At 37.0% G+C, this 25,251-nt stretch overlaps 2 protein-coding genes across 2 annotated transcripts in view; both read right to left on the minus strand.

Annotated features, from left to right (window-relative positions):
- LOC127860750 (peroxisomal trans-2-enoyl-CoA reductase-like) overlaps positions 1 to 25,251 on the minus strand; it is an 83,019-nt gene that overhangs the window by 45,509 nt on the left and 12,259 nt on the right. The window contains exons 7-8 of the mRNA XM_052399033.1: positions 22,805 to 22,916; positions 21,604 to 22,081 (exon numbers count right to left, since the gene is read on the minus strand). Coding sequence (XP_052254993.1) covers positions 21,975 to 22,081; positions 22,805 to 22,916 — 219 coding nt within the window. The 3' untranslated portion in view covers positions 21,604 to 21,974. The remainder of the gene's footprint in view (positions 1 to 21,603; positions 22,082 to 22,804; positions 22,917 to 25,251) is intronic.
- LOC127860908 (uncharacterized) overlaps positions 1 to 25,251 on the minus strand; it is a 345,694-nt gene that overhangs the window by 10,605 nt on the left and 309,838 nt on the right. The gene's annotated exons all lie outside the window — the stretch shown is intronic.

The raw sequence follows: 25,251 nt of genomic DNA on the forward strand, positions 1-25,251 counted from the left end.
TTAATCTAGACATATGATCTGTATCACACTGTGTAGTATAGCAAACAACTACGATGCCATCAGCGCTTTGATTTGCCTCATTTTACGGTGTCCTTTACTTCCTGTCAAAAATATTAGATTGGTGTAATTAAATTGAGACTCTTGCAGGCACTGCGCTTCCTTGAATGAAATGATACGCTCAAGGAGTCTAAATAGTACACCGTGTGTGTACTGTTTACAAGACACTATCTATGACGCAAGTGCTTCTTAAAGGGCCTTTTCACGTTTTGTTAAATTGACACAATTAAAAAATTGTTTCAGATTCGCAAATTTTCGTTTTAGTTATGATATCTGTGAAGAAACAATAATACTGAACATTTACATGCTCTAAAATAACCATATAATGCAAAAATCATTTGACGTTTTAAAAACCTGAAAATAATAATAGCGTTGCAACGCGAAACGATTTAATAATTTGGAGAGTTCTGTTGTTGTCGTTATATTTTTGTGAAACTACGAGGATTGCTTTATATAAAGTATAAAACACATCCTTCATTGTATGAGCACGGATGGCCGAGTTAACAAAGTGGTAGACTTTTACTCCAGGACTCCTGTGATAAGTGGTTCGAGCCCTGTTGAGGGTTTTTTGTTTTCTTCTTTCTTTATTATTTATTCTCGATTTTTTACTGTAGCTTTTTAGATCTAATCTTTACATTTATTAATATAAAGCCTTTAATGACACACTTCAATACATGCAAAAATTTGTGAAAAGACCCCTTTAGTGTGTTTCAAAATAGAACAAAGACGAGAATTGCTTTTCAATTACTCTATAGGACTTTCTGAACAAAATAGAGCCTATGTATAAGTTGATTTGTTCCAGTGCAACATTTTAGTTTTTAAAATTTACATGCATACATTCCGTTGATGATGATGAGACTGTCTTTTTTATTCAAAAAAAATATTTGGTCTTACATTATTGTCCTCGCAGACCAAGGTTGTACGAGTTGATGAACTTTGATTTTTGGCTTTAACTGACATTATCTTTGAAACGAGCTATGAAAAGGTATATGGTTGTCTATTGGCATTGTTTCCTGTTGCTGCTAGGTATGATTATATAAATATGGTCGTTATTCAGATGAAGTAAAGTATGGCGAGTTCTGGCTTCCTTAACTTATTTCGCCATTTTTATTTTCTTCGTCGAGCAGGTATAGTCAGTACTGTAAAACATGTTTCTTGAAGTTAATTTAGCTTAATTATAGAAAAATCTCTAACATTGCAGTCTGAATAAGTATTAATGTATGTTTTGATTGGTGATGAGATTTTGCCTTTTACTGTTCCAAGAGCAGACAGTCTTACTAGGTTACTATGGTAATGATATTTATTCTGATTCATATTCAGCATATAAATAATGAGTGTCCATATCATGCAACGAGTATTTGGACGTCATATAGAACAATACATAAAGTAAATCCGCCCATTTCAAGCGAATCCTTATCCATCTGTAATGCTGAGGCGTTCTTTTAGACGCAAAACTATTGAACCTATTAAACGGAGTCAATTTGCAGTTGAAAAATCTAACTTCGCTTTCAGTACATCTTTTTAACCCACGTTCGTTCAAACTATATCTTCGCACCCCGTTTGACACTCTCATAGCAGTTTTTTACACTCACCGTTTAATTGATCTTGCTCGATTAAAACCGAAAGTGAAAGTAGAATCAACAAAAATAATCGTAATATAAATTATATATATTTAAATGTTCAAGGTTAAGACCAATATAAACAAAAGTAACACATATCACTCGAATTCGATATACTATGATTATAATCCGGGTTATTACAAAAATGCCATTCCTCCGCGGACTTCCGGTTTCAAGCTTGATTATATGCCAGTATTGAATGGTTTTCGCTTGAGATACCGTTCCAGGGATATCAACATGATATTTGGAATGAAAATACTCACATTTCCCCCCAGTAGCCTGTTATTTATAACGACATCGCAATAGATAGTAATTAGCCTAATATTAATTTATAAGCATTCGTAGAATGACATTCTCTCAAGTGACCATATAAACTATGTCCCTTGCATCTGTCATAACTATGAGGTATAGAGGTTGCACTTGATTACCTTCGTTTTGTTTAACTGTTTATTTTCATATCGAATTATGAAATGTGGTAAATTTATAATTTTGTTCAGTAAACAAATTTTGTGACATACTTTTATGGGTTTATAGCCACCTTAACCCGGAGTAATCCGATTGTTCGATATAGTGCAATATTTTGTCTGGTATAACGGACGCGGTTTATGGAATTGGGGACTAGTGAAACTCGGGATAATTTGCATTTTAATACCCGGTGCAATTAAATAAATTATTGTATATGTATTTCCGCTATTTTATATGTTTAAGTATCGTATTCGCATATAAATAAGATAGCAGACAAAACTGAATTATTCCGTTTTTCCCCATTACTTAATCGTGTAAACTAAGCAAAGAATATGCATCTAAATGTAGTTGCATGTTCACGTATATTTGCACACTTGGAGTTTTTTTTTTGGCTATAAAAGAAGTATTGAAACTATCTACAGACTGAGCCAAAAGCCCATAGGTTAGCATAAATAACTCGGATGAGAACTTAGGTTATCTTTCTGTACACGATTACACTTCTAATATATTATGTGTGTTTTATACACGTGTACTAAGTTCTTAATTAAGAATTATGAAATCATAAAATCAACATAGCACAAACGTGTTCTTTCTTCGGAATGTATCCTTCACATGAGTTGACGCGTGGCGTCATGCACACCTGCAAAGTTTAAATTCCGTCCACTGGTTGGCAAAGTGGTGATTTTTATACGATTCGTATACCACGTTTTTACAAAGGCATAGCCTTTTTCACAATAATTCATTATATACATATGTATGGCTCTAATTGATATCTTAATACGAAATATATATACAAGAAAATTTTGAAACGTTTATTTTCTTGTTATAAATAGTTGTTACTCATAATGAAACTATGTATAGAACAAATTGTGCTCGGTATTTACAATATACATATTTTATTCAAGTCTCAATCACATTGCATGTTTATACTACAATTTACATATAAAATACAATGTAACACAATGGCATGAATGTAACCAGTCATAAATGACTTATTAGAGACTGTACATGTTAAAAAAACTTTTTATTTCAATGACTACAAACATTTATAAAAAAAAACAAGTTTTCATTCTAATTAAACACAGTTTTACCATTAAAACATACTAAATATATTCTTACTAAGACTCTGTATATACATATGTACAGCAAACGTATGATTATGTCCTAGAGTATCAAAATTATTTGCGTTCATATAAAATCTTGTTGGCAGCAACATATGCTTTATTATCATTTTTAAAAGTCGCAAGTACTTTTTACTCATCTGACAAATTTGCATAACTGACACTTGGCATATTATTTATAACAGAAATAAGTTCTGTTCTACACTCATAGTACATTTGGCAATGATATAGTACGTGCGTTTCACCTTCTACAACATTCTGGCAATTAAAACAACATCTATTTTCTAGTGCTAAGTTCTCATATCTTCCCGTCTCAACTCGTAATGGTGCAACACCACACTAAATTTTGTTAAAGCTGAACGGTAATTAAAAAGTATATTGGTTTTCAAATTATTCTCTGTACAACACTCAGACTTAAAAAAATTCTGTATGTTCTCAGCTTGTTACAACAATTTCCTCTGATAGAGGTATTTCTTTCTAACAATACTTTCCATTATAACTTTTCAACATCAACAATTTATCTTCAATGTAGTTAATTACAGGTGTAGAGTTACAACTAGCATGATTCAACAATTCAATACAATTAATATTTTGAAGACAGTTTTTCAATCTAAAATAATTATTTATAACATTAGCATTTATGACCACAAAAATACCACTTTATTCTTTCTTGTATTTGGCATATTCATCAACTAAAAATACTGCCTATAAACTGCACCCCAGAGCCTAACATTGAGTGGTTTCCAACCCATATCCCCAATCAACGCTGCATTTGGAGTATATTTCCCTACCCCAAGATAGTACCGCATGGCCAAGTTGTGGACTGCATTTATACACGAGAAAGACCTGCCCCCCCCCCCCCACAAGAGAGCGCTGTAGCTAATGATTGGCCATACCATACTATCATACAGCTTTGTGAAAGGTGAGTAATGGAAACCACCAAATGCTCTGCTCTTTGAAATAATCAGACCAAGAGTCCTGGATGCTGACATAGCAACAGTTTTAGCTATCTCATGAAAGTCAATAAATTCATTTAACACAACACCCACGTACTTATAGCTATGTACATATTCTAATACATCTGTTCCAAGTTTAAAAACATGATCTGACATAGGTGTCCCATTAGTACGAAAATGAATAATATTTGACACAGTTTACTGTCATTTTGTTTTGAGTAAACCAGACTGATAGCTGATTCAACATGGACTGCAAATCCTGGGCATTTTCAGCTAATAATAAATATCATCAGCATATAATAAAATACATATTCGTTTATCTCCTATCTTGATTCCTTTATCTAAACTATTTATACTAGAAGCCAAATTAAACAGCATTGGGGAGGGGGGGGGGGGGGGGCAACCGTGTTTCAAGCCGCACTTTATATCGAACCAATGTGTATCGAAGCCATTCAGACGGACGCAACATGTACAATAAGTAGTTACCACAAAGATCGTTCTAGTTGAAACGAATTTGCAACACCTTTTGTTTAAAAAAAACAACGACGCAAAATCGAGCAAGAATTAAATATTAAATCAAAAAAGGATAAAAACAAACAACAGTCGATCACATGCACATAACATAAAACACATAACTTGTACATGTACATGTCTGAAACAAATGATTATGTTCACACATTAAATCAGTTTTCTGTTCAATGGTACTGTCTTAATCAAAAGATTTCACCACTCTCGACACCGCTTGTTTTAACATTTATAATCCGTTATTTAATTGACCTTTTGTTGAGAAAGAACCGATTATCTCATTATGATCAGAGACTGCTTAGACAATTACTAACTAACAACATGTAGTCATTAACCACAGGTGGTAGACGAATGTATTTATTCAACATAATGTATTATTCGTCAATCTGTTGTATTGACAGTACCTCAGGAAATTATTTTTGGGAGCAAGTTAGCCTTACTTTGAATACGCTGACTCAGTCTGAAAAAAAGCACATTATACCAACCACGTGGTCTCGAACGGTTGCTCAGTCTGAACAAGTCCATGGTACTCACAACGACAGAACTGCACGTTTGTTTCAACTCGTTACTATTAAATAATGTGTATACAATTGTAGTTGTACAACTATTACATGAATTTAATGTCACGCATTCGGAATAATGCGAATACTCGCGGACAACGACTGGCTCCCGGTGGAAGTGCTCAGAACGGTTTGGGTGCCGACTGTTACCCACATTTGCAAGTCTTGCTCCCTGAGGTTCTCGTCATCGATGTGCGTACCGTACTCCCCGGGGGATGTAACCGCGCCGTCCCTCAGGGAAAACACCCCGGGGTTGCGCTCCGAATCACTGTACCTCATAACCAAAATGGGACAGTTCAACCATTTGTGTGTGGTTGCAAATTTCTGTAAGAACGCGACATTTACGTTTGAGTCAACAGTGATCCTATATGTAATCGAGGGAGAGTTGTTATGTATAACAAACTCTGGTCTTTCCGTTGTTGCATTTGTAGGCAGACATCGTTCATTGGTGACGAGTTTAGTGAAGCGAGACAGCCGAGGGAAGTTAATGGTTTGGGTGGAGTCCAGTACCACCAACTGCGTCTCCGCCTTTATGCCGGTCATATACAACTGACTGGCGAGCGTTTCTTCGCTGGAATCTATGTCGACTTTAAACTGGAACAGATTAAATCCCACTTCTTCAGTGTCTGTGCCCGGTCGTGTTTTCAACTCGGGGATTAAGATCTCCTCTGAGACTGAATTGATCTGAACAATAATTTCGCCGTTTCGCTTGAACACATAGTCAAGGACATGTTCCCCGTTTTGTGTCGCGGATACGGTTCTCAATACTAAAAATGGGCCACTCTGTGACGCGTGAAGTATTGGGTCAAATGACTCGAAGACACACACCTTGTCTAGAAGAAGAAAGGGTCGATCTGTCTCGACGAAGGCCGAAAAGTTCAGAAAAGCCGCCGTTTCCGGACAGTCTATACCTGGGACCAGTCGCCGACAGGAGGCGCCAAACAATCCTCTAGCCTCCATGAATGTGTCTGGTAATGTTTTAACTTTCTGTAGGCTGATTTCATACACGATTCTCTCCTGATTGAACATCGCGTCAAATACGGACAAACCGTTGTTGATGCTAAAATGTAAGGTTAACATCCATTGGCCGTACGTCAACGTTTGACCTTTGACCATAAAGTCAGGGTAGTTAGGATATGAATTACCAGTAGGCGAAAATATTCTTTCCTCTTCTGGAGTTTCAGCGCTGGTATTAGCATCGGGATCGTGTTGTCCTTGATATTTGGATTTATAAACTCTCAGTAGGTCAAACAGACTAGTGTAAAACGCGTCGCGAAACAATATGCCCTTAATTGACCAATCAGCGGGTGAAGTTGATGATTGGTCAAGTAAAACATCCAGACCAATGGGAATCAAGCGTTCATGTGTACCACGTGACAATCTAGCCCACGTGTACCTCGTGTTTTCATGACGCGAAGAGTTGTCATAAAACGCTAGTTGGACACACGTGACGTCAGCGAAACAGTTGGTCTCATATCGCATGTGAAAGATATCCATCAGCAACGAATTCAGAGCCAACAGTGTTTGATATAATTCATATTGTATCAAATGCTTCTGTTCCACTTTATCGATGGGTTTATATGCAAACGGTATTGGAGATTCGACGTAAAACGCATTTTTCGTCGGACGTAACGTCAATGGCGAGTCGGCAGGCGTCACGATGTACTCCTCAATGACAGGCGGCACGCTTTGTCCACGCATGATGAGCACCCGAGCCTCCCTTGTCGGCGGGTTGGCGTCTCCGCTCCAGTACCGGTACACCTCGTCCTTTGGCGGTATGTGTAACTCTATCAAATACACGTAGTTACTGGAAATATTCGCTCTAGCATAGATCACTAAATTCAAATCTTCACTGTGCATCAAAAATCCATACACTAGACTGTATTCGTCCGGAGTTAAATCGTCGAAAACATCAGGTGTTTCGAGATTACGCCCTAATATAGCGTAGGAATTTGAAGCGGCCGCCGCGATTTCGGCTTCATAAGCCGCGGATTCATGTTTCCGGTTGGAGATGAAGATGATGCCGACGACAAGGGCGACAATACAGCCGGCGAGGATGATGTTGGCCAGTTTGGAGAGCAGGAAGCGCTTTGTTTTCCTGCTATTGTTGGATGTGAAACTCGACTCGCTAAGCCCAAAAGCGTTTTCTTTCTTGAAAAGATAAGAAATATATCTTTGTTATAGTGACGTTACAAAATATGTATATTTGATTCTGTAAGCTAATATTATGGCTGTAAATTTTAAGTTAATAACAGGCATTTTGAATAAGTTAACATACGTAACTGGATTATGCATGTAATTATCTCGTATTCTATAACCTTTATTTACATGGTTTGAAGTCTTACAATCGTAATTGTCAGATATGTGGACTATAATTCGAGCCTCGTTCTGGAAAAACGTATCAGTCCGCACAGGCTTATAAGCGTCGACACTTTTCGTCTTAACTGGCTTTTTGGTTTTAAGTGACTTCAGATAACAAACAATTCCATAAAAGCGGAAAGAGCCGTTCCTGATTGGCATGTGCGGGCTGGACATACTATTCTGAGACTACTCTTTACGCACATGTATTTATCCCAGTTTCCCAGAACGAGACTTTTTTGTTAAAAAAGCATATACAACGTTAACAACACAAATAGGCTACTGTTGGTATTGCGGGTAAGCCTATAGCGATAGTGCTGTTAAGAAAGCGGCAGGATTAAAGCAAGCGGCACTCCGACAAAAAATTGCGACTCTTAGCCACTACTTTACATAGATTATAACTAATTGATATCATCAAGCACCTTGGTCGCCCCGGGGAGCCCGTTCTGGTCTCGGACGCGCTTCCGGTCGATTCTGGTTCTACTGCTCTGTAAAGCAGTTGGGAAATGTAACCGGTATAGAATTGACTGCCGCAGATCAGAATTTGGCAGCTCATCGCAGCTTCCGGCGTCCAGCTTGATATGAATGCATGGGAAGTGATATTATAAAAAACAAAAACAAACAAGAGCTGTATCAAGACAGCGCTCTCGACATTTTGATAGAGTAATGTGCATTTTTCGGCGTAGCTGTGAATCCCAGCTTCTCACCTTAGATGACCTGTACATAATGGATGAAGACCCGAATAAATACACTTCATGCATTCCATTGGCTGATTTTATCATAATTCCCCGGAACATAAGCAACATCACCGCGTATTTGTAGTATATAACATAACACTGTTCAGTGTGGGAAAATGTAGGGATTATAGTGTACTCTCTTTTGTTCATACGATACACATTTTGGCCCAGTTACAATTACGCTTTACCGGTAAGTTAATAAATTATTACCCAAGACTTTCAGGGTTAGTGCTGGTCTGTAAATCGTCAGGTGAAGACTGAATGTACTATCAATAAACGCCTGAGGCTGTTCAATCGAACAGTATTGTGGTTTTATGTTCCATTTACAAGAAGCAATTAGATTTGTCAAGACACGCGTCCTGCTAACATGGGACTTATGATGAAATCCGCGCAGTTTTGTCAGGATATGTATACTTAGGATGGTACTCAGGAGATACCACGGAACTTCGCGTGTTTTTTTATAAAGCGAAAGCATAGCCCATGACCAGAGTGCACAGGCTGGGTTGAGCTACGCTAGCCGCATTTGCCATAAGACCGATTTTCGCTTGACGCTAATATTTCAGTGTAATGTTAATGTGTGGAAAGAAAACTGTGTGTTAATCAAATATCAACATACCATTCGTTTCGATGAAGAAATAAATACATAATAAGTCATGTGACGTAAAATATGTATGTACGAACACTATTAGATTTTTTAAAGGGGCCTTTTCACGTTTTAGTAAATTGACAAAACTGAAAAAAAGTTGTTTCAGATTCGCAAATTTTCGTTTAAGTTAAGTTATTTGTGAGGCAACAGTAATACTGAACATTTACCGTACTCTAAAATAGCCATTATATACATCTTTTGACGATTTAAAAACGTAAAAATTATAAAGCGTTGCAACGCAAAACGATTGTATAATTTAGAACGTTCTGTTGTTGTCGTTATATTTTGTGAAACTAATGGGATTGCTTATATTAAGTAAACAATAAATCTTTTTTTTGTTTGAGCACGGATGGCCGAGTGGTCTAAATGGCAGACTTTTACTCCAGGACTCCAGGGGTCATTGGTCCGAGCCCTGCAGAGGGTTACTTTTTTCTTTTTTCTTAATTTTATCCTTCATCTTTTACTGGAGCTTTTAAGATCAAATGTTTACATTTATCAATGTAAAGCATTAAATGATAAAGTAAATAAATGCCAAAATCTGTGAAAAGGCCCCTTTAACATACGTGCACTTTATAACAAACATGTCATGCGGTGGATATGCGACTATTAGGTGAAAAAACACACAATACTTGAACCTTCTTTGGGAAGCGGACAACGACAACGAGCGAGGCTTCGCTCGTTGTCGTTGTCCGCTTCCCAGTCATGATATACGTCGAATAATTTTGTAAAAGATATTTCTTGTTTTTCAGTGCCCTGTGATTCAGTCAGGTCGTCAAAACTACTTTTCGTCCGATTTATTAATGAAATTAAGTTCTTTGAATTCCACTCGAACATTCATAACATGCCTACAATTTCACGTTTGTTGCGGGCTATAATATGAGAAATAAACTTAAACTTTGCAAGCTATTTACCCCACACGTATTTTCCCCAATAAGTAAATACGTGCCATCATGTTTGGTAAAAAAGATCAAGGGCCTTTTTAAATAATTGTGTTACACTATATATAGATGCACACAAAGTACATGGGTTCAATTAAACAAGAATGTTGATACATTTTTCGAAAACAACATTTCTAGCAAACAAAATAATGGTACTTCATTAAAAATTGTTTCAACTGTTGCTGTGGTTACAGCAAAATACAACGCATTACCAATTTTGAAAGTTAAAAACAATGTTGAGATAACGGTAGTGTTGCAATACATAAGCCTTGCTAATAGACAAAGAGTTTATTTAATATGGGTCGCTCTTTGTGAAAAGGGGGTTTAATGCATATGCGTAAAGTGTTGTCCCAGATTAGCTTGTGCAATGCACATAGGCTAATCTGGGACAAATCTCTCCGCTTTTATGATATTTTTCGTTTAAAGAAATGTTTTTGGAATATGACTTATGTAATTTAATGTAATGTAACAAAATTTAGTTTAGGCGAAAGGTGTCGTCCCTGATTAGCCTGTGAGGACTTCACGCAAGTCTGGGAAGACACTTTAAGAACATGCATTAAACCACCTTTTCATAGAGTGCGTCCCATACATATTATACTTGCGATTCGATTAAACTTTGATGCTAATTTGCAATTGAATGCAAGTGAGACATTTGCAAATCGCCATTTACTGTTAATTAATAAAATCTGTCACTTGAGCGTTTGGGGAATAAGAGAATTTCTAACATAAAATTGTATGGTCCGTTTATTATTTTTAAAGCTTTGGTAACAAATTTGCACAACGAAAAAATCTTTTTTTATTACAATGCAGTAAGAAAAGTATTAACCATGACACATTATTGTGTTCCGCTATCGGAGAATTTCCGGTATTAGATAATCGACTGTATATTGTTTGCGAATGAATAGTTATTGATGGATATCTATAATAATTACTCAATTATTTATAAGAAATATTAAACGTTCACATTTAGATTAGTCCAAGAAACGTGGCCATGTCACTAAGCTAGAGTTGCATCGTATTTCCAGTAATTTAATTCAAATGTTAATAACTATGCAATCCCAAGCAATCTCTGATCCTAAGCTACCTACACACACATTTAAACGCAAAATCTCCATTAGAACTCTTGTGAATGAGCGGACAATGTTCAAATATTTTTAGTTACAGAGACATTCATCTTGACCTTACTTGCCCCAAATACAATCCCAATCTAAGTCAGTATGTATGCTAGCTACAGTCCTAATCAGCATAACACCTCAAATCAAAGTAAAGTTTTTTAGTAGCAACATGTGACCATGTTTACTAACACTATATTCAATATCAAAAGGAATCAGTTTGTCACGTAATTACGTATCGTTCGTGGATAACACACAGTAACAACCAAAGCTCATTTCTGTTTTCATTTATTTCTGTTAAATAATTTCTAACACAACGCTTCTAATGTTCATGAAGTACAATTTTACAGCACGGCAGCCAACATGGCCGCCACGTCAAGAAAGCGTGACTGCTCTACTCTATTGTCAAACTAGGACTCTAGAATTCCTTCTTACAACAAAGCACAGAATTTTATTCGAAGGTACATGAACATAAAATTTAGATATTTCCTATCTCATTCTTGATTGGTTGACTGTACTTTTCCCTTGATCCACTAAACCCCACCCTTGAATAACCCTTGTTGATTGGATGGATGCTCATGCATCTATCACACGTCACAGCAAAAAAGTGCAATACACAGTTATCACGTTGGACTAATATGTTCGTGATGAACATGTGCAGATAGTAACCTTTGGGAGAGACCTCGTTTCATTAAGCATACTCGACCATATAAACAGATGTTCTCTATGGACCAACCACATTGGTAATATGAAACCTAACACTTATATAATCAATTATGCAAACCCCTATACACATTCAATCCGAACTTGTATCCGTTATGTACCTTGGGAAATTGGAATTACACTTATATAATCAATTATTTAAATTTCATTATATACCATATCTGAATTGGGAATTGTTATATATGTTGTGTATTGGTTTGAAGTAATGTTGACCTACGAGCCAAATTGTTAATCAAGAAATAATAACAATTTTTAAACATTATAAGTTGTTTTATTTTAACAAAAGTGACATTGACCCTACAGGCCCCAAATTCAATCTCAAGCTTGATCAGAATGTAAGCAACCTACGCACAAAATTTTATCAAACTTTCTCCATAAGCGTTGATCAGTGGCTTCGGATTTTAATATCAAAAACATATGTGAAGTGTAAAACAAATATCTTTAGAAGTGATAAAAATGTACTTGTTTCATGCAAACCTGTCCGTGTTTCATCGTGCACGCTAACATTACTTTAACGTTTATAGGTATAAAATGGGCATACTGCTGCTAATAACAGGTCACAGTCAAAAGTCTTGGCCAGTGAATGGCCATAAAGACCCTAAGCACGATGTAAATATCAATCTCAACGCATAACGCTTACGTCTACGGTTACGGCGACGCCGACAAAAGGTTGGTAAGTATAGCTCGGTCTCTTCGCTGAATAGTAAAACGGTCAATAAAACAATAATAAAACTAGAGCTCATTGGAAACATATGAAGGCGAAAATAGCGAAAAAATAAATGGATGCTCCGCGATGTTACTTTCACTTCCATTTGGAGAATGGAACGACCGGCATGGTTGTTGCATGCGAAACAGCTTCTAGACAAATCATGAATAGTGTCGCTAATTACTTTCGAAATCCCATAATACACTACACAATTATTGGTTATATAGAAATACGCCTTATCTCCAAGTGTCCACTTTGACGTTGACCTTGTTCACACTTTGAAAAAAATGACAAATTCAACAAAACTTACCAGATTAAAAAATAAAACACTCCATACAGTGAAACCTGTGCGGATAGGGGTCAGTGAGTAGGACGAGTTAAACTATGGCGCACCAAAATTGTCGAAACTTTAATTTCTGCTGCAGCAGAAACAAATACTGCTCGAGCAGCATTGAGCAGCAAATAACTGCTCGAGCAGCATCTAGATGCTGCTCGGGCAGCAATTTGCTGCTCGAGCAGCATTTTTTTGCTGCAGCAGAAAAATCCTGCTCGCCCAGCATTTAGATTTAGATTACGGCATCAGCCAATCAGAATCAGATCACACATAGGCATAAATCATGTAACGTTGGGCAATTGATCAACCAAATTTGCATGTTCTTACATGACTTATAGATTTAAAAGCTTAATTATTATTTTATAAACGACTACGAAAAAAGGATGACAATTTAATAATAATTGATTAAAACACAGATAATGAGTTTGCTGAAGTTTTTCTAAAGTTATTGTCAGGTCTATTTCTTTTCCGTAGGGGTAGCTTATGTCGTCCGTATGCTCAAATTTGATTGGCTGACGGTTGCAATGGCTTATTCTAAAAATAAATGCTGGTCGAGCAGGTTTTTTTTGCTGCAGCAGAAATAAAAATGCTGCTCGGGCAGGAATTTTGCTGGTCGCTGCTCGAGCAGCGATTTTTTCTGCTGCAGCAGAAGTTATAGTTTCCACCCCTTTGGTGCGCCATATTAAACTATGAGAGCACTTACCCCTCCTAACGCGGAGACCCGGGGGGAAGGGTTCACCGAGTAGGTTGAGTTGCCGGAAACCAGAGACAGGCGAGACTGCCGGAACCGCTTAAGGGGCGTGTACCTGAAAACATGGTAACAGTTGTTAACTATTATTATAAATGAATGATTTATAACATAAAATAAAGTGAATTTGTAACTGGTATTAAAAGAAGGTCAATGTTGCATAATCAGTGAGTTACGAAGTCAGTCTGAACAGGTCCTTGTTGGTAATCGAAAAGAGGGAAATGGAATTCAAGTACATAAGTCATATTCCAAATGTAATACGATATCATATGGTAAATGTTATCCCAACTATAGAATTTCATAATTTCTGAAACAGAACTAAAAACTGCAACAAGTATCACTGAATATTATATACAAAGATAAAACACATTCAAACGTTCAGCATATTCACAAATATCGTTTGATATACATGTAATTATAGAATGCGACACAGAGTGCCTATTTGTCTGGAAACGACAAAATGGAATCGGCCGTCCGACAAACTGACCTCGTTTGGCGAACCGAAGGAGTTCCCGGTGGACTCTCGTCTTCACTTGCCGACGAAATGCTTCCCAGGTCTCCTATTTCCGACGAAATGTTCCCAATTTCTCCAAAATCACCAGGTGCCGAAAGCTGCCGTTGTATCCGGGACGCCGCCATTTGAAGAGGGACGCAATGGGCGCTAGTTTCTATAACCGGAAGTGTGTCCAACGGGGCAAGGAACAATGACAATTAAAGAGTCAAGCGTTCACATAACACTCGCTTAACAATCGGCGATATGTTACTATAATGTCTATACCGACGTGTTGTTAATATTTTAAGATTTGAAAATAACCGTCCGACTAGGTTATTATCCAGATTATTAAATCACTCTCATAAGCATCCTGTTCAATATCCCACTTGTAATATTTTCATTGCAGTTGAACGGATGCTTTTATACGGGTATATCCCAGTAGTCAGGTTACAGTATAAAATTGTGTCAGAAACTAGCTACCCATCTCGCAAGCCGTTGTCAGTTTCGCTTTTTTTTTCTACATAATTGTTAAACTGTATTATGCATGGACATTATACTTTTTAGCGATAATTTCGCTCGCTTTCAAGCTTTATACAGTGTCAAAGTCACAAATAAGTCTGATAGCTCGGCCAAAAAGGGAAAAACACGGCTAGTATAAAAAAAATCGCGGCCTTTTAAAGATTCGAACAATACAAATTCAAGATAACCTTGGCCAATACGAGAGTAGCCAAATCAAAATTCAGAGATAGCTCGGACAATACGGGTTTACATTTTTCGGACGCCATTTTTTTTTAACTCTCAATTGCTTTAATTTTCGTTGTTATAAAAAGCGTTGTGCTTTTAAAACACTAAATAAAGCGTTTATATATATATATATATATATTTTGGCGAATATGGGCCTTTCGAAATCCGAAAACGACCGAGAAAACGCATGATGAAATATTTTCTTTCCTTGAACTATCTTCAATATACAGTATGTTAATGTTTCTTGTTAGAAATAAATTTGTTAAGAATAGTGAATATGTTTATCTTAATTTGATTGAAACGAGCTATTTTATGAAAGGAAATGGAATTGGGGAGTTGGCTGAGCTTTCGAAATTTCTACTCGCAGAGACCATAAACATAATATATTCATAAATGTTCAACTTTACGACATAATTTAAGCATGTTGTAAGCATATACTGATGTATTCAATAATACAACTGTTTGTGATGCGGCAACTTCCATCCTTCTAAATTGGATCAATTTATTTAAAAAATAAGGGATGTCTAGTATACTTATTTCTATATTTATAATATTTCTTACAGAAAAAAATCTTTAAGCAAACAGCGCAGACCCCGATGCGGCGCCTCATCTGGTTTTACGCTGTTTGCAAAGGCATTTTTTTCTAGACGCTAGGCATAAATGGGTTAATGTCGCGAACTAATATTATTATTTTCAACAGTATACACATGTATTTGTTTTGTGCCCATTTTGTATATGAATAAAATGAGTTCGCATTTTAATAATAAGGCGTAGTTGACGTACAAGACGTTATCTTCGGTTGCGTCAGCAAAACACGCGCAATGTTTTTGGACGGCTGTTGCGTGAAATGAAGACAGGAACCGAAACCACAAGACTATATGGAAACTTTAATGGACCTCGTAACCCATGCAATGCCTCTGGACATATATTTTAACATGGAACCGTCAGTAGAATGAGTCCTATACTACGGTATACCGTTAGGGCCATCGTGGTTACACGTTTAAATTCTATGCGATAGTACGATGGCGACAATGCGATAATACGATGACGACAGTGCGATAATACGATGGCGACAGTGCGAAAGTACGTTGGCGACAATGCAATAATACGATGACGACAGTACGATAACGCGTTAGTACGATGGCGACAATGCGATAATACGATGACGACAGTGCGACAATACAATGGCGTCAGTGCCATAGTACGATGGCGATAATGCGATAGTGAGATAATACGATGACGACAGTGCGACAATACGATGGCGTCAGTGCGATAGTACGATGGCGACAATGCGATAGTGCGAAAATACGATGACGACAGTGCGAAGGTACGATGGCGATAATGCGACAATGCGATAGTACGCTGGCGACTATGCGATTATACGATGACGACAGTGCGACAATACGATGGCGACAGTGCGATAGTATGATAGCGACAATGCGATAATACGATGACGACAGTACGATAACGCGACAGTAAGATGGCGACAATGCGATGATCGATGGCGACAGTACGATATGACTGTCGCATTGTCGCCATCGTATTGTAGCACTGTCGATTGTCGTCATCGTACTATCGCGTTGTCGCAATCATATTATCGCATTGTCGCCATCGTACTATCGCATTGTCGCCCTCTTGATTTTTAATGTGTAACCACGATGGCTCAGCAGTACTCCGTACTATACAGATATTGTTACATGGAACTTTAAGTACAAATTTTCCTAAGCATATAATTTTACAACAAAATGTCAGTAGAATGTGTCCTATGCAGAACATTGTACACGGAAATATTAGTAGAATGTATCCTAAACAGATCATTTCACATGGATATGTTAGTAGAATGTGTCATATGCAGATCATTTTACACGGAATGTTAGTAGAATGTGTCATACTCAGATAATTTTACAAGGACATGTAGTAGAATGTGTCCTTCACAGATAAGTTTACAGGGAAATGTTCCTAGAATGTTTCCTTGTCAGATTATATTTAATTGAACTATTGAAGTCAGATGTGTTTTCATATTAAACAATTCCTCCTAAATTCCCAATATCGTCCATGCTTTTTTCCCTTATGAGCTTTTTTAAAATACAAGTCCAGAGAAAATCACAAAAAATATCGCTTATAACGTTTATTTCCGAGACACTGGCAACAAAATGTAACACACATCCGGTAAATATTTGCTATAATTGTTTAAATAGATAAATAGAGCTTTTTGATGTAACGTTTAAAAATGCAGAAAGCTTTATACAATCACGTCTTATTCATGAGATGCAAGGCATTAACATGTAAAAATACCGTGCGTTTGCTTACTCGCTTGTCATATTATTATGATTGTTTGCTGTTTGCTTTTTTGAATCTTCAAACATAATATATGTTGTTAAAATTTCGAAATAATCGGATACGCAATATTCCGGCTGTAAAACAAAATTGGCGAGTAGAAGATCTTAATCAGACAGAATACTTGCTATGAACAAGTAAATCAGCCATCGCACACATTGGAACAGGTTATCCATGCGTAGTCCCATAAAAATGTGAGGTGGTAAACTGATCGCCAGGAAGTACTTCACAAGAAAAAACACGAATTGCGTCCGCTTAGCTTTGGTTCAATTGTACCGAAATATTAGATAGGATGCGTGTCCAGGATAGGGCCTGCGCTTCAGGTTGTGAGTACTTCCAGACTGGGTTTAGATCCCGCGAGCTCCTCATCGCCGTACGGACACATTATACGCAACGCCATAACAACCTTTTGTCGTGTTGCATACTAGATCGGAAAAAACAGCTTATCAGTAGTTATTATATCATATGGTTCCGTCCACTTTAGTGTTAACCACTTAACTACATTCAATTACGAGACAACTGATTAATGCCCACGTTAGTATCGGCATGGATTGCCCTAAGAAACATTTAATTTTTATTCCATGGAAGCCAACTTTAAAAGGGCCTTTTCACGTTTTGGTAAATTGACAGATTTATTAAATATTGTTTTAGATTCGTAAAGTTTGGTTGTATTTAAGATATGTGTGAGGAAACAGTAATACTGAACATTTACCATGTTCTAAAATATCCATTATATGCATCTTTTGACGATTTAACCTGAAAATTGTAAAGCGATGCAACGCGAAACGATTGAATAATTTGGAGAGTTCTGTTGTTGTCGTTATATTTTGAGATACTACGGGGATTGCTTATATAAAGTATAAAATACATCACTAATTGTATGAGCACTGATGGCCGAGTGGTCTAATCGATTGGCTTTTATTCCAAGGGTCAGTGGTTCGAGCCCAGTTGAGGGTTACTTTGTTTTCTTTCTTTAATTCTTTTTTTTATAGCTTTTTATATAAAATGTTTACATTTATCAATATAAAGCATTTAATGAAAAACTTCAATACATGCCAAAATCTGTGAATAGACACATTTAATAACGGCAGGCTACTTACCGACCCTTATGCAATATTTACACAAAACATCTTTTAAATATATTTGTGATAAAAAAATTAACATGAAAACCAAGCAATCTTAAGCAAATATTTGAATCACATTCAGGAACACTACGCTGAAATAGGATTTTCTCTATGAAGAGACTTCCTTTCAACGAAAAATACCACCTGGAAATACCATACAACTGGAAAGTGTCGTCTCAAATTAACCTGTGTGTACTGCATAGGTTGCCGGTAATATGGGACGACTCTGTACGTGCATGCATTAAGTCCCGTTTTCCCAGAACGCGGCTGAATTTGATACTGTGTTATTTTGCCAAGTTTAATCAAATCCGAGCATTTCATTCAACTAGTGTGGTTTGTCCTCTACTCTCGATTTACCGAAACGCTTCGCGAGGGCGATTATTGTCCTTGAGGAATAATTAACGTGACTATTTCACCAAAAACTGCTTGGCTAGCGTTGGAAATAGTTAAAGAAAAACACGCATAATGTTTACGTAAGAAGTTAATCGTTATCGTGCATAATGTTATGCAGGCATAATATCACTGTGTTGGATCAACTCCCGAGATAAAGTTGACATCCTTAACATTATGAATAAAACGTACTTTTTATTGCGGAGTTTCATGTATACATGATTGTTATTTTAAACTTGAAGACATATTAATTCACTTGTGACATGATAAGTTTGTAAAGTTTTATTACGAATTTATATATAAAAGGAAGTGAAACAGGAAGATGCGGAATAAAACTGCTGACACATAAAAAAACCGAATATATCTAAACAGGAATAGTTGCTTACTTGATCACATTTAAAAACATTAGTATGTCGTAAAACATTGATTATTCGCTTTGGACGAGTGGATTGCAGCTCTCCACCTTTGATTACGAGTGTGTGTGTATGAACAAAGTTGTTTCACCTTACTTTGACTTTTGTCATGTATTTCTTGATATCGTTTAGTTCATTAGTCAAAACTATATTTCTGGCAGTTAATGCGTTTGATTGATTTTTTTTCTAAAACAAGACCAACAGTCAACCTGCCAGATGCTTCCCAATATTGCGTCCGTTAATAGGAAAGTACTTTTAAAACAACAGCATCGCATATCGGGTGCCAACGCTCGGCTTCGGGTGCAGTTTTGAATAAATGAAAGCTTGTCAAAAGCATTTTCTTTTTTAATTAGAGGTCACAGTGACATTGACCTTTGACCTAGTGACCCAAAATTGGGTGTAGCGTGTAGAACTCATCAAGTAGCAGCTACATATGAAAGTTTCAAAGTTGTAGGTGGAAGCACTTTGATTTTAGTACCAATGTTAAGGTTTTAGCACGACGCGGGCGAGCTGGCTATGACAATACCTCGGGTTTTCTCCGAAAACAGCCGAGCTAAAAACAAGAGATCATCATATCATTAAATCGCTCACCTGGTTCACGTTGCTTAAATAACTGTACTAATCGGGTTGTCGATAAAAAGCTACTCATAATGCCTCAGCCTGTATTATAGCTCACAAATATACACTATGTTGAACGACTTGAATACAAATAAGCCGCGCTCTGTGAAAAGGGGGTTTACTGCATGTGCGTAAAGTATCGTCCCATATTAGCCTGAGAAGTCAGCACAGGCTTATCAGGGCTGATACTTTCCGCTTTAATGATATTTTTAATTGAAAGAAAGTCTCTTCTTAGCAATAATCTAGTTTGGGCGGAAAGAGTCGTCCCTGATAAGCCTGTGCAAACTGTACAGGCTTATATGGGACGACACTTTAAAAGCATGCATCAAACCCCCTTTTCACATAGCACGGCTCATATCAAGCCAAACAAGTGATTTATTTTAAATTACGCAATTCACAAACACCACAGAATATGGCATTTGTAGTAACTTCAAATTATGGCTTGCGGTTAAGGAGAAGTCATTTAAAGAAATTTAAGATGCACGGAGCCCCTTTATTGGTCACAAAAACTTTCCACCAAGCGCGAGATTAAGCAACACCAACCATTTTTTAAAATCTATATTTAACATTAATACAAGGCCAAACAATTGGCTGTCAACAATCGGGTAACATATAACCCTATGACGCCCTCAGTAAATGTCGTTTTAACATCAAACAGAATATGTGAGCCTCGCTCTGGAAAACCGGGCTTAATGCATGTCCGTAAAGTATCGTCCCAGATAAGTCTATAGGGTGTCAACACGCTAATCATGAACGACACACTGCTTATACTGGATTTTCGTTACAAGAGACTTCCTTTAAACGATAAATGCAATTAAAACACAAAGTGACATCCCTTATAAGCCTTGCAAACATCAGAGGCTAATCTGTGAGATACTTTACGCACATGTTTTAGCACGCTTTTCCCAGAGCACAGCTCAGTTTGCAATACAATTGATCAGATTAAAAGTGGCATGAATCTGTGAAGTACAGAGTCAACGGAGTTGCATTTCATGGTTAAGACTTGTAAGAAGTTTTTCAAGCAAGCAGAACTTTAACCTTGGCCAAATCAAATAACAAAAGAATGAATATGACAGACTAACGCCCCGAAAAACAGTTTTATGTTTATTTAAGCTTCACCGAGAACATAGAAATCTACATCGTATGAACTCAAAAGTGAACCGTTTAATGAAATACTAAAAGTCAATCTACATCGTATGTACTTGTGGTGTACCATTTCATACACTTAAAGTAAACCTTTTAGTGAAATACTAAATCCTCTTGATATAGACACGTAGGATACAGTTTCATGAAATTCTAACATTCAATGCACATGGTATGATCGTTAAGGATAACGTGTATAAAATAATAACAGTTGTTTGAAGAAAATAGTATCAGAGATACTAACAGTTGTTTTAAGAATAAGTATCAATCAACAAGATCTCGCATTGTATAGGTGTAAGAGCATAACATTACCATAATGCGCTCCTATTTATTGCATAAAATTCACTATGAAAACTGTTATGTGAAACGTCTAGATAGATAGATAGATCACTTTGAAAACTGTTATGTGAAACGTCTGTGCTGAACTTGACGAAACAATATTACTTTAACAATATTATATCATTTATGTCATTTATAAACATATTTAAATCACAGAATCGATGTTCAAGTATATCGTACACATGTAATTCTTTTTTAATTCTGGAATGTTGACTGTAATTTAAACAGCTGACGGTAGTGTCTTCTAAAGATCATTGTAATGCAGACACGAAAAATAATACACTCAAACAAGAAACACATTTTGGGAATCTGTTCTTATTTGTTGAAGGAATAACTTTTCCATCAACAATTATTCAAATGGATTAAACAAACTACAACAATCAAGAGGAATGTGTACCTCTTACATGTCGGGTTAATTTGTTATTTAATATGAAACTAAAAGGTAACCTGTCATACAGAAAGGAACACACAGATGTAAATACCACTATAAACTTGGTTACATGAAACCTCTGCACTATAAATATAGTGTAATAAATGAGCCTCACTGTTGGAAAACAGGGCTTAATGCATGGACATTAATTATCTTTCCAGATTAAGCTTTTATTTTATTTTAATTTTAAGAAGTATCTACTGAGCAAAAATCCATTTTATGCCGAAAGTGCCGTCTTTGATCAGCCTGCGATCAGCCTGTCACTGAACGGACATGCTCTAGGTTCAATCACACTGGTTATCACAGCCCCATACAACAGTCTCATATCGCACTTGTTATCACAGCTTAGACTTTGTACCACTACCACCACTGTCATCATTATCATCATCAGCAGCAGCAACAGAACTGTCATTGTCCCATGAGTAGGCAGGCAACTTGTTGTGATCTGAAACACAAATAAAATACAAGCAATATTCTCAAGCTGGAACGTATAATAATGCAGGTTTTCATACAGTTAAGTACCATATCTGTGATGCAGCATTAAATAGTATTATAAAAATATTGTATAAAATGAATGATTCATGGTTTTACTGTGTCAAATGGAACATGACTGCCACAAGTTTCATCCAGATAGTTAAAAGGTGTTAAAAGAATCATTGTTTAACCTTTGAATGTGTACATAGTAATTGAACAAAAGGGAATAAGACTAGTACTGGATTTAATCAAGAAATTATTTAAACAAGCATAGTGATATGATCTATTGAGAGTATAGCAATATGTGATTTGAGCAAAAATAGAGTTAAAAGGGAAAACAGCAATATGCTATAGATCAAAAACAGTGTTAACAGAATATAGAAATGTGTAATACAATCCAAACATATTCCAACCAAACATAACATTACATAGTGTGGTTAAACTGTCTTACAGGCACAATAATTACAACAGGTAGGTAAATTCAATCAGTGTTTAAGAAAAATACTCAATTCAGGCATAATTCAATCAAAATAAATGGGAAAATTCAGGCCCCACTCGTTAGCCAATCAGTGTTAAAGGGACAATACAGGTTTATCTTATAAACCAAAGTGTTAAAGGGAACATACAGGTTCCTTTTATAATCCAATCAGTGTCACAGGAAACATACAGGGCACACAGGGCTGGTTCATGTTACCTGGTATTGTCCACATGGTACTGTATAGACTGGCCCCAGCATCTACTTTCACTGTCTCTCCAGAGATGAAACTGGCTGCTGGAGACAGCAGGTAACATACACAGGACGATACCTGCAATCCAGCAGTTCAAATGAGGCGCGTTCTGGGAAAACTGGGCTAAATGAAGGTGCGTAAAGTGTCGTCCAATATTTAGCCTCTGCAGTCAGCACAGGCAAATCCGAAACAACAAAGTCCCATTAAACTGGATTTCTGTTCACAAGAGGCCTCTTATCAACGAAAAAATCCATAAGAGCGGAAAGTGTCGTACCTGATTAGCCTGTGCTTATATGAGACAACACTTTAGGCACATGGATTAAGCCCAGTTTTCCCTGATATAGGATCAAATCAAGTGAACCTTTCAAATGTGTGTTATCAGTTTTCAGTTATATTATTTTATGTTGCTCAAACATTGATTTTAGTTTGTTCTGACATGCATATGACAACATAAATAATTTAAAATGTTAAGTACATGTTTGTAGCTAGTTATACCAACAGGGCCTGAAACGCCCAAAGTTTCTAACCTGAGATACAAAGGAACTGACCTGTTCTGTGCAGCCCAAGATATAATATGAACAAATTTTTGACCAAGTTTAAGAAGGAACTATAAATTTAACGTTTAGAGTGCTAACAAGGTTTTACAAAAGCCATCTAAGGAAAAATGCCCCTTCCTCTGGCAGCCATGTTTTTCAACCCACCAGAACCATTTTTGCACTAATCGAGGATATCATTGTGACAAAACTTCTGACGAAGTTTTATGAAGATGGGACGATAAATGTGGCCTCTAGAGTGTTAACAAGGTTTTACTTTAGCCATATCTAGCCATATCAGAAAAAATGCCCCAGCCCTGGTGACCATGTTTTTCAAGCAACTGGAACCATTTTCAAACTTACTATAGCCATATTAGGAAAAATGCCCCAACCCCTGGCAGCAATGTTTTTCAACCAACCAGAACCATTTTCGAACTTGTCCAAGATATCATTGGCACACATTTTCTGATCGTATTCAAAGAAGATTGGACAATTAATGTGGCCTCTAGAGTGCTAACATGGCAATTTTTGAGGCCGCATGATGTACAACGCACGACCAATGACAGTCAAAAGGGGATCCCAAAAGCTCACCATGAGCACATTGTGCTCAGGCGGGTTAAAAACAAACAAGAGATGTGTTTGTCAGAAACACAATGCCCCCTAATGCGCCGCTTTTTGTTGCTGACCTATGACCTTGAAGGATGACCTTGACCTTTCACCACTCAAAATGTGCAGCTCCATGAGATACACATGCATGGCAAATATTAAGTTGCTATGTTCAATATTTCAAAAGTTATTGCAAAACGTTACTGTAAGGTTAAAGTTTTGGGACAGAATGACAGAATGATGAAATGACAGACAGACAGGCCAAAAACAATATGACCCCGATCATTCGATCCGGGGGCATAAACAGTTATGAAAATTTATGTTTTTTATATTTTGATCTGTGACTTAAAGGTTGACCTTGACCTTTCACCACTAAAAATGTGCAGCTCCACGAGAAGTAAGTAAGAGATTGAATGGAGAAATTATATATTTTTTAATTTTTGACCTTTGACCTTGAAAGATGACCTTGACCTTTCACCACTCAAAATGTGCAGCTCCACAGATACACATGCATGCCACATATAAAGTTGCTGTGTTCATACTAAAAAATTATGATAAAACTTTAACGAAGGTTTCAAGTTTTAGGAAAAGAAAAAATACAATGATATTTGACCTTTGACCTTGAAGGATGGCCTTGACCTTAACTTTTTACCAATCAAAATGAGCAGCTCCATGAGATAACACATACATGGTAAATATCAAGTTGGTATGGATTCAAATATTGCAAAAGTTATCAAACTTAACGCAAGGTGAAAGTTTTGGACAAGAACGACAGACAGACATAGACGACAGACAGACAGACAGACAGACAGAGACAGACAGACCAGAACAGACAGACAGACAGACAGACAGACAGACAACATACAGACAGACAGACAGACAGACAGACAGACAGACAGACAGACAGACAGACAACGACAGACAGACGAGCAACAGACAGACAGACAGACAATACAGACAGACCAGACAGACAGACAGACAGACAGACAGACAGACAGACAGACAGACAAGACCAGACAGACAGACAGACAGACGACAGACAGACAGACACACAGACAGACAGACAGACAGACAGACAGACAGACAGACAGACAGACAGACAGACAGACAGGACAGACAGACAGACAGACAGACAGACAGACCAGACAGGACAGACAGACAGACAGACAGACAGACACAGACAGACAGACGACAGACAGACAGACAGACAGACAGACAGACACACACACACACACACACACACACAGACACACAGACACACAGACACACAGACA

This window comes from Dreissena polymorpha, chromosome 15 (genome assembly GCF_020536995.1).
Source record: "Dreissena polymorpha isolate Duluth1 chromosome 15, UMN_Dpol_1.0, whole genome shotgun sequence".
Classification (NCBI taxonomy): Eukaryota; Metazoa; Mollusca; class Bivalvia; order Myida; family Dreissenidae; genus Dreissena; species Dreissena polymorpha.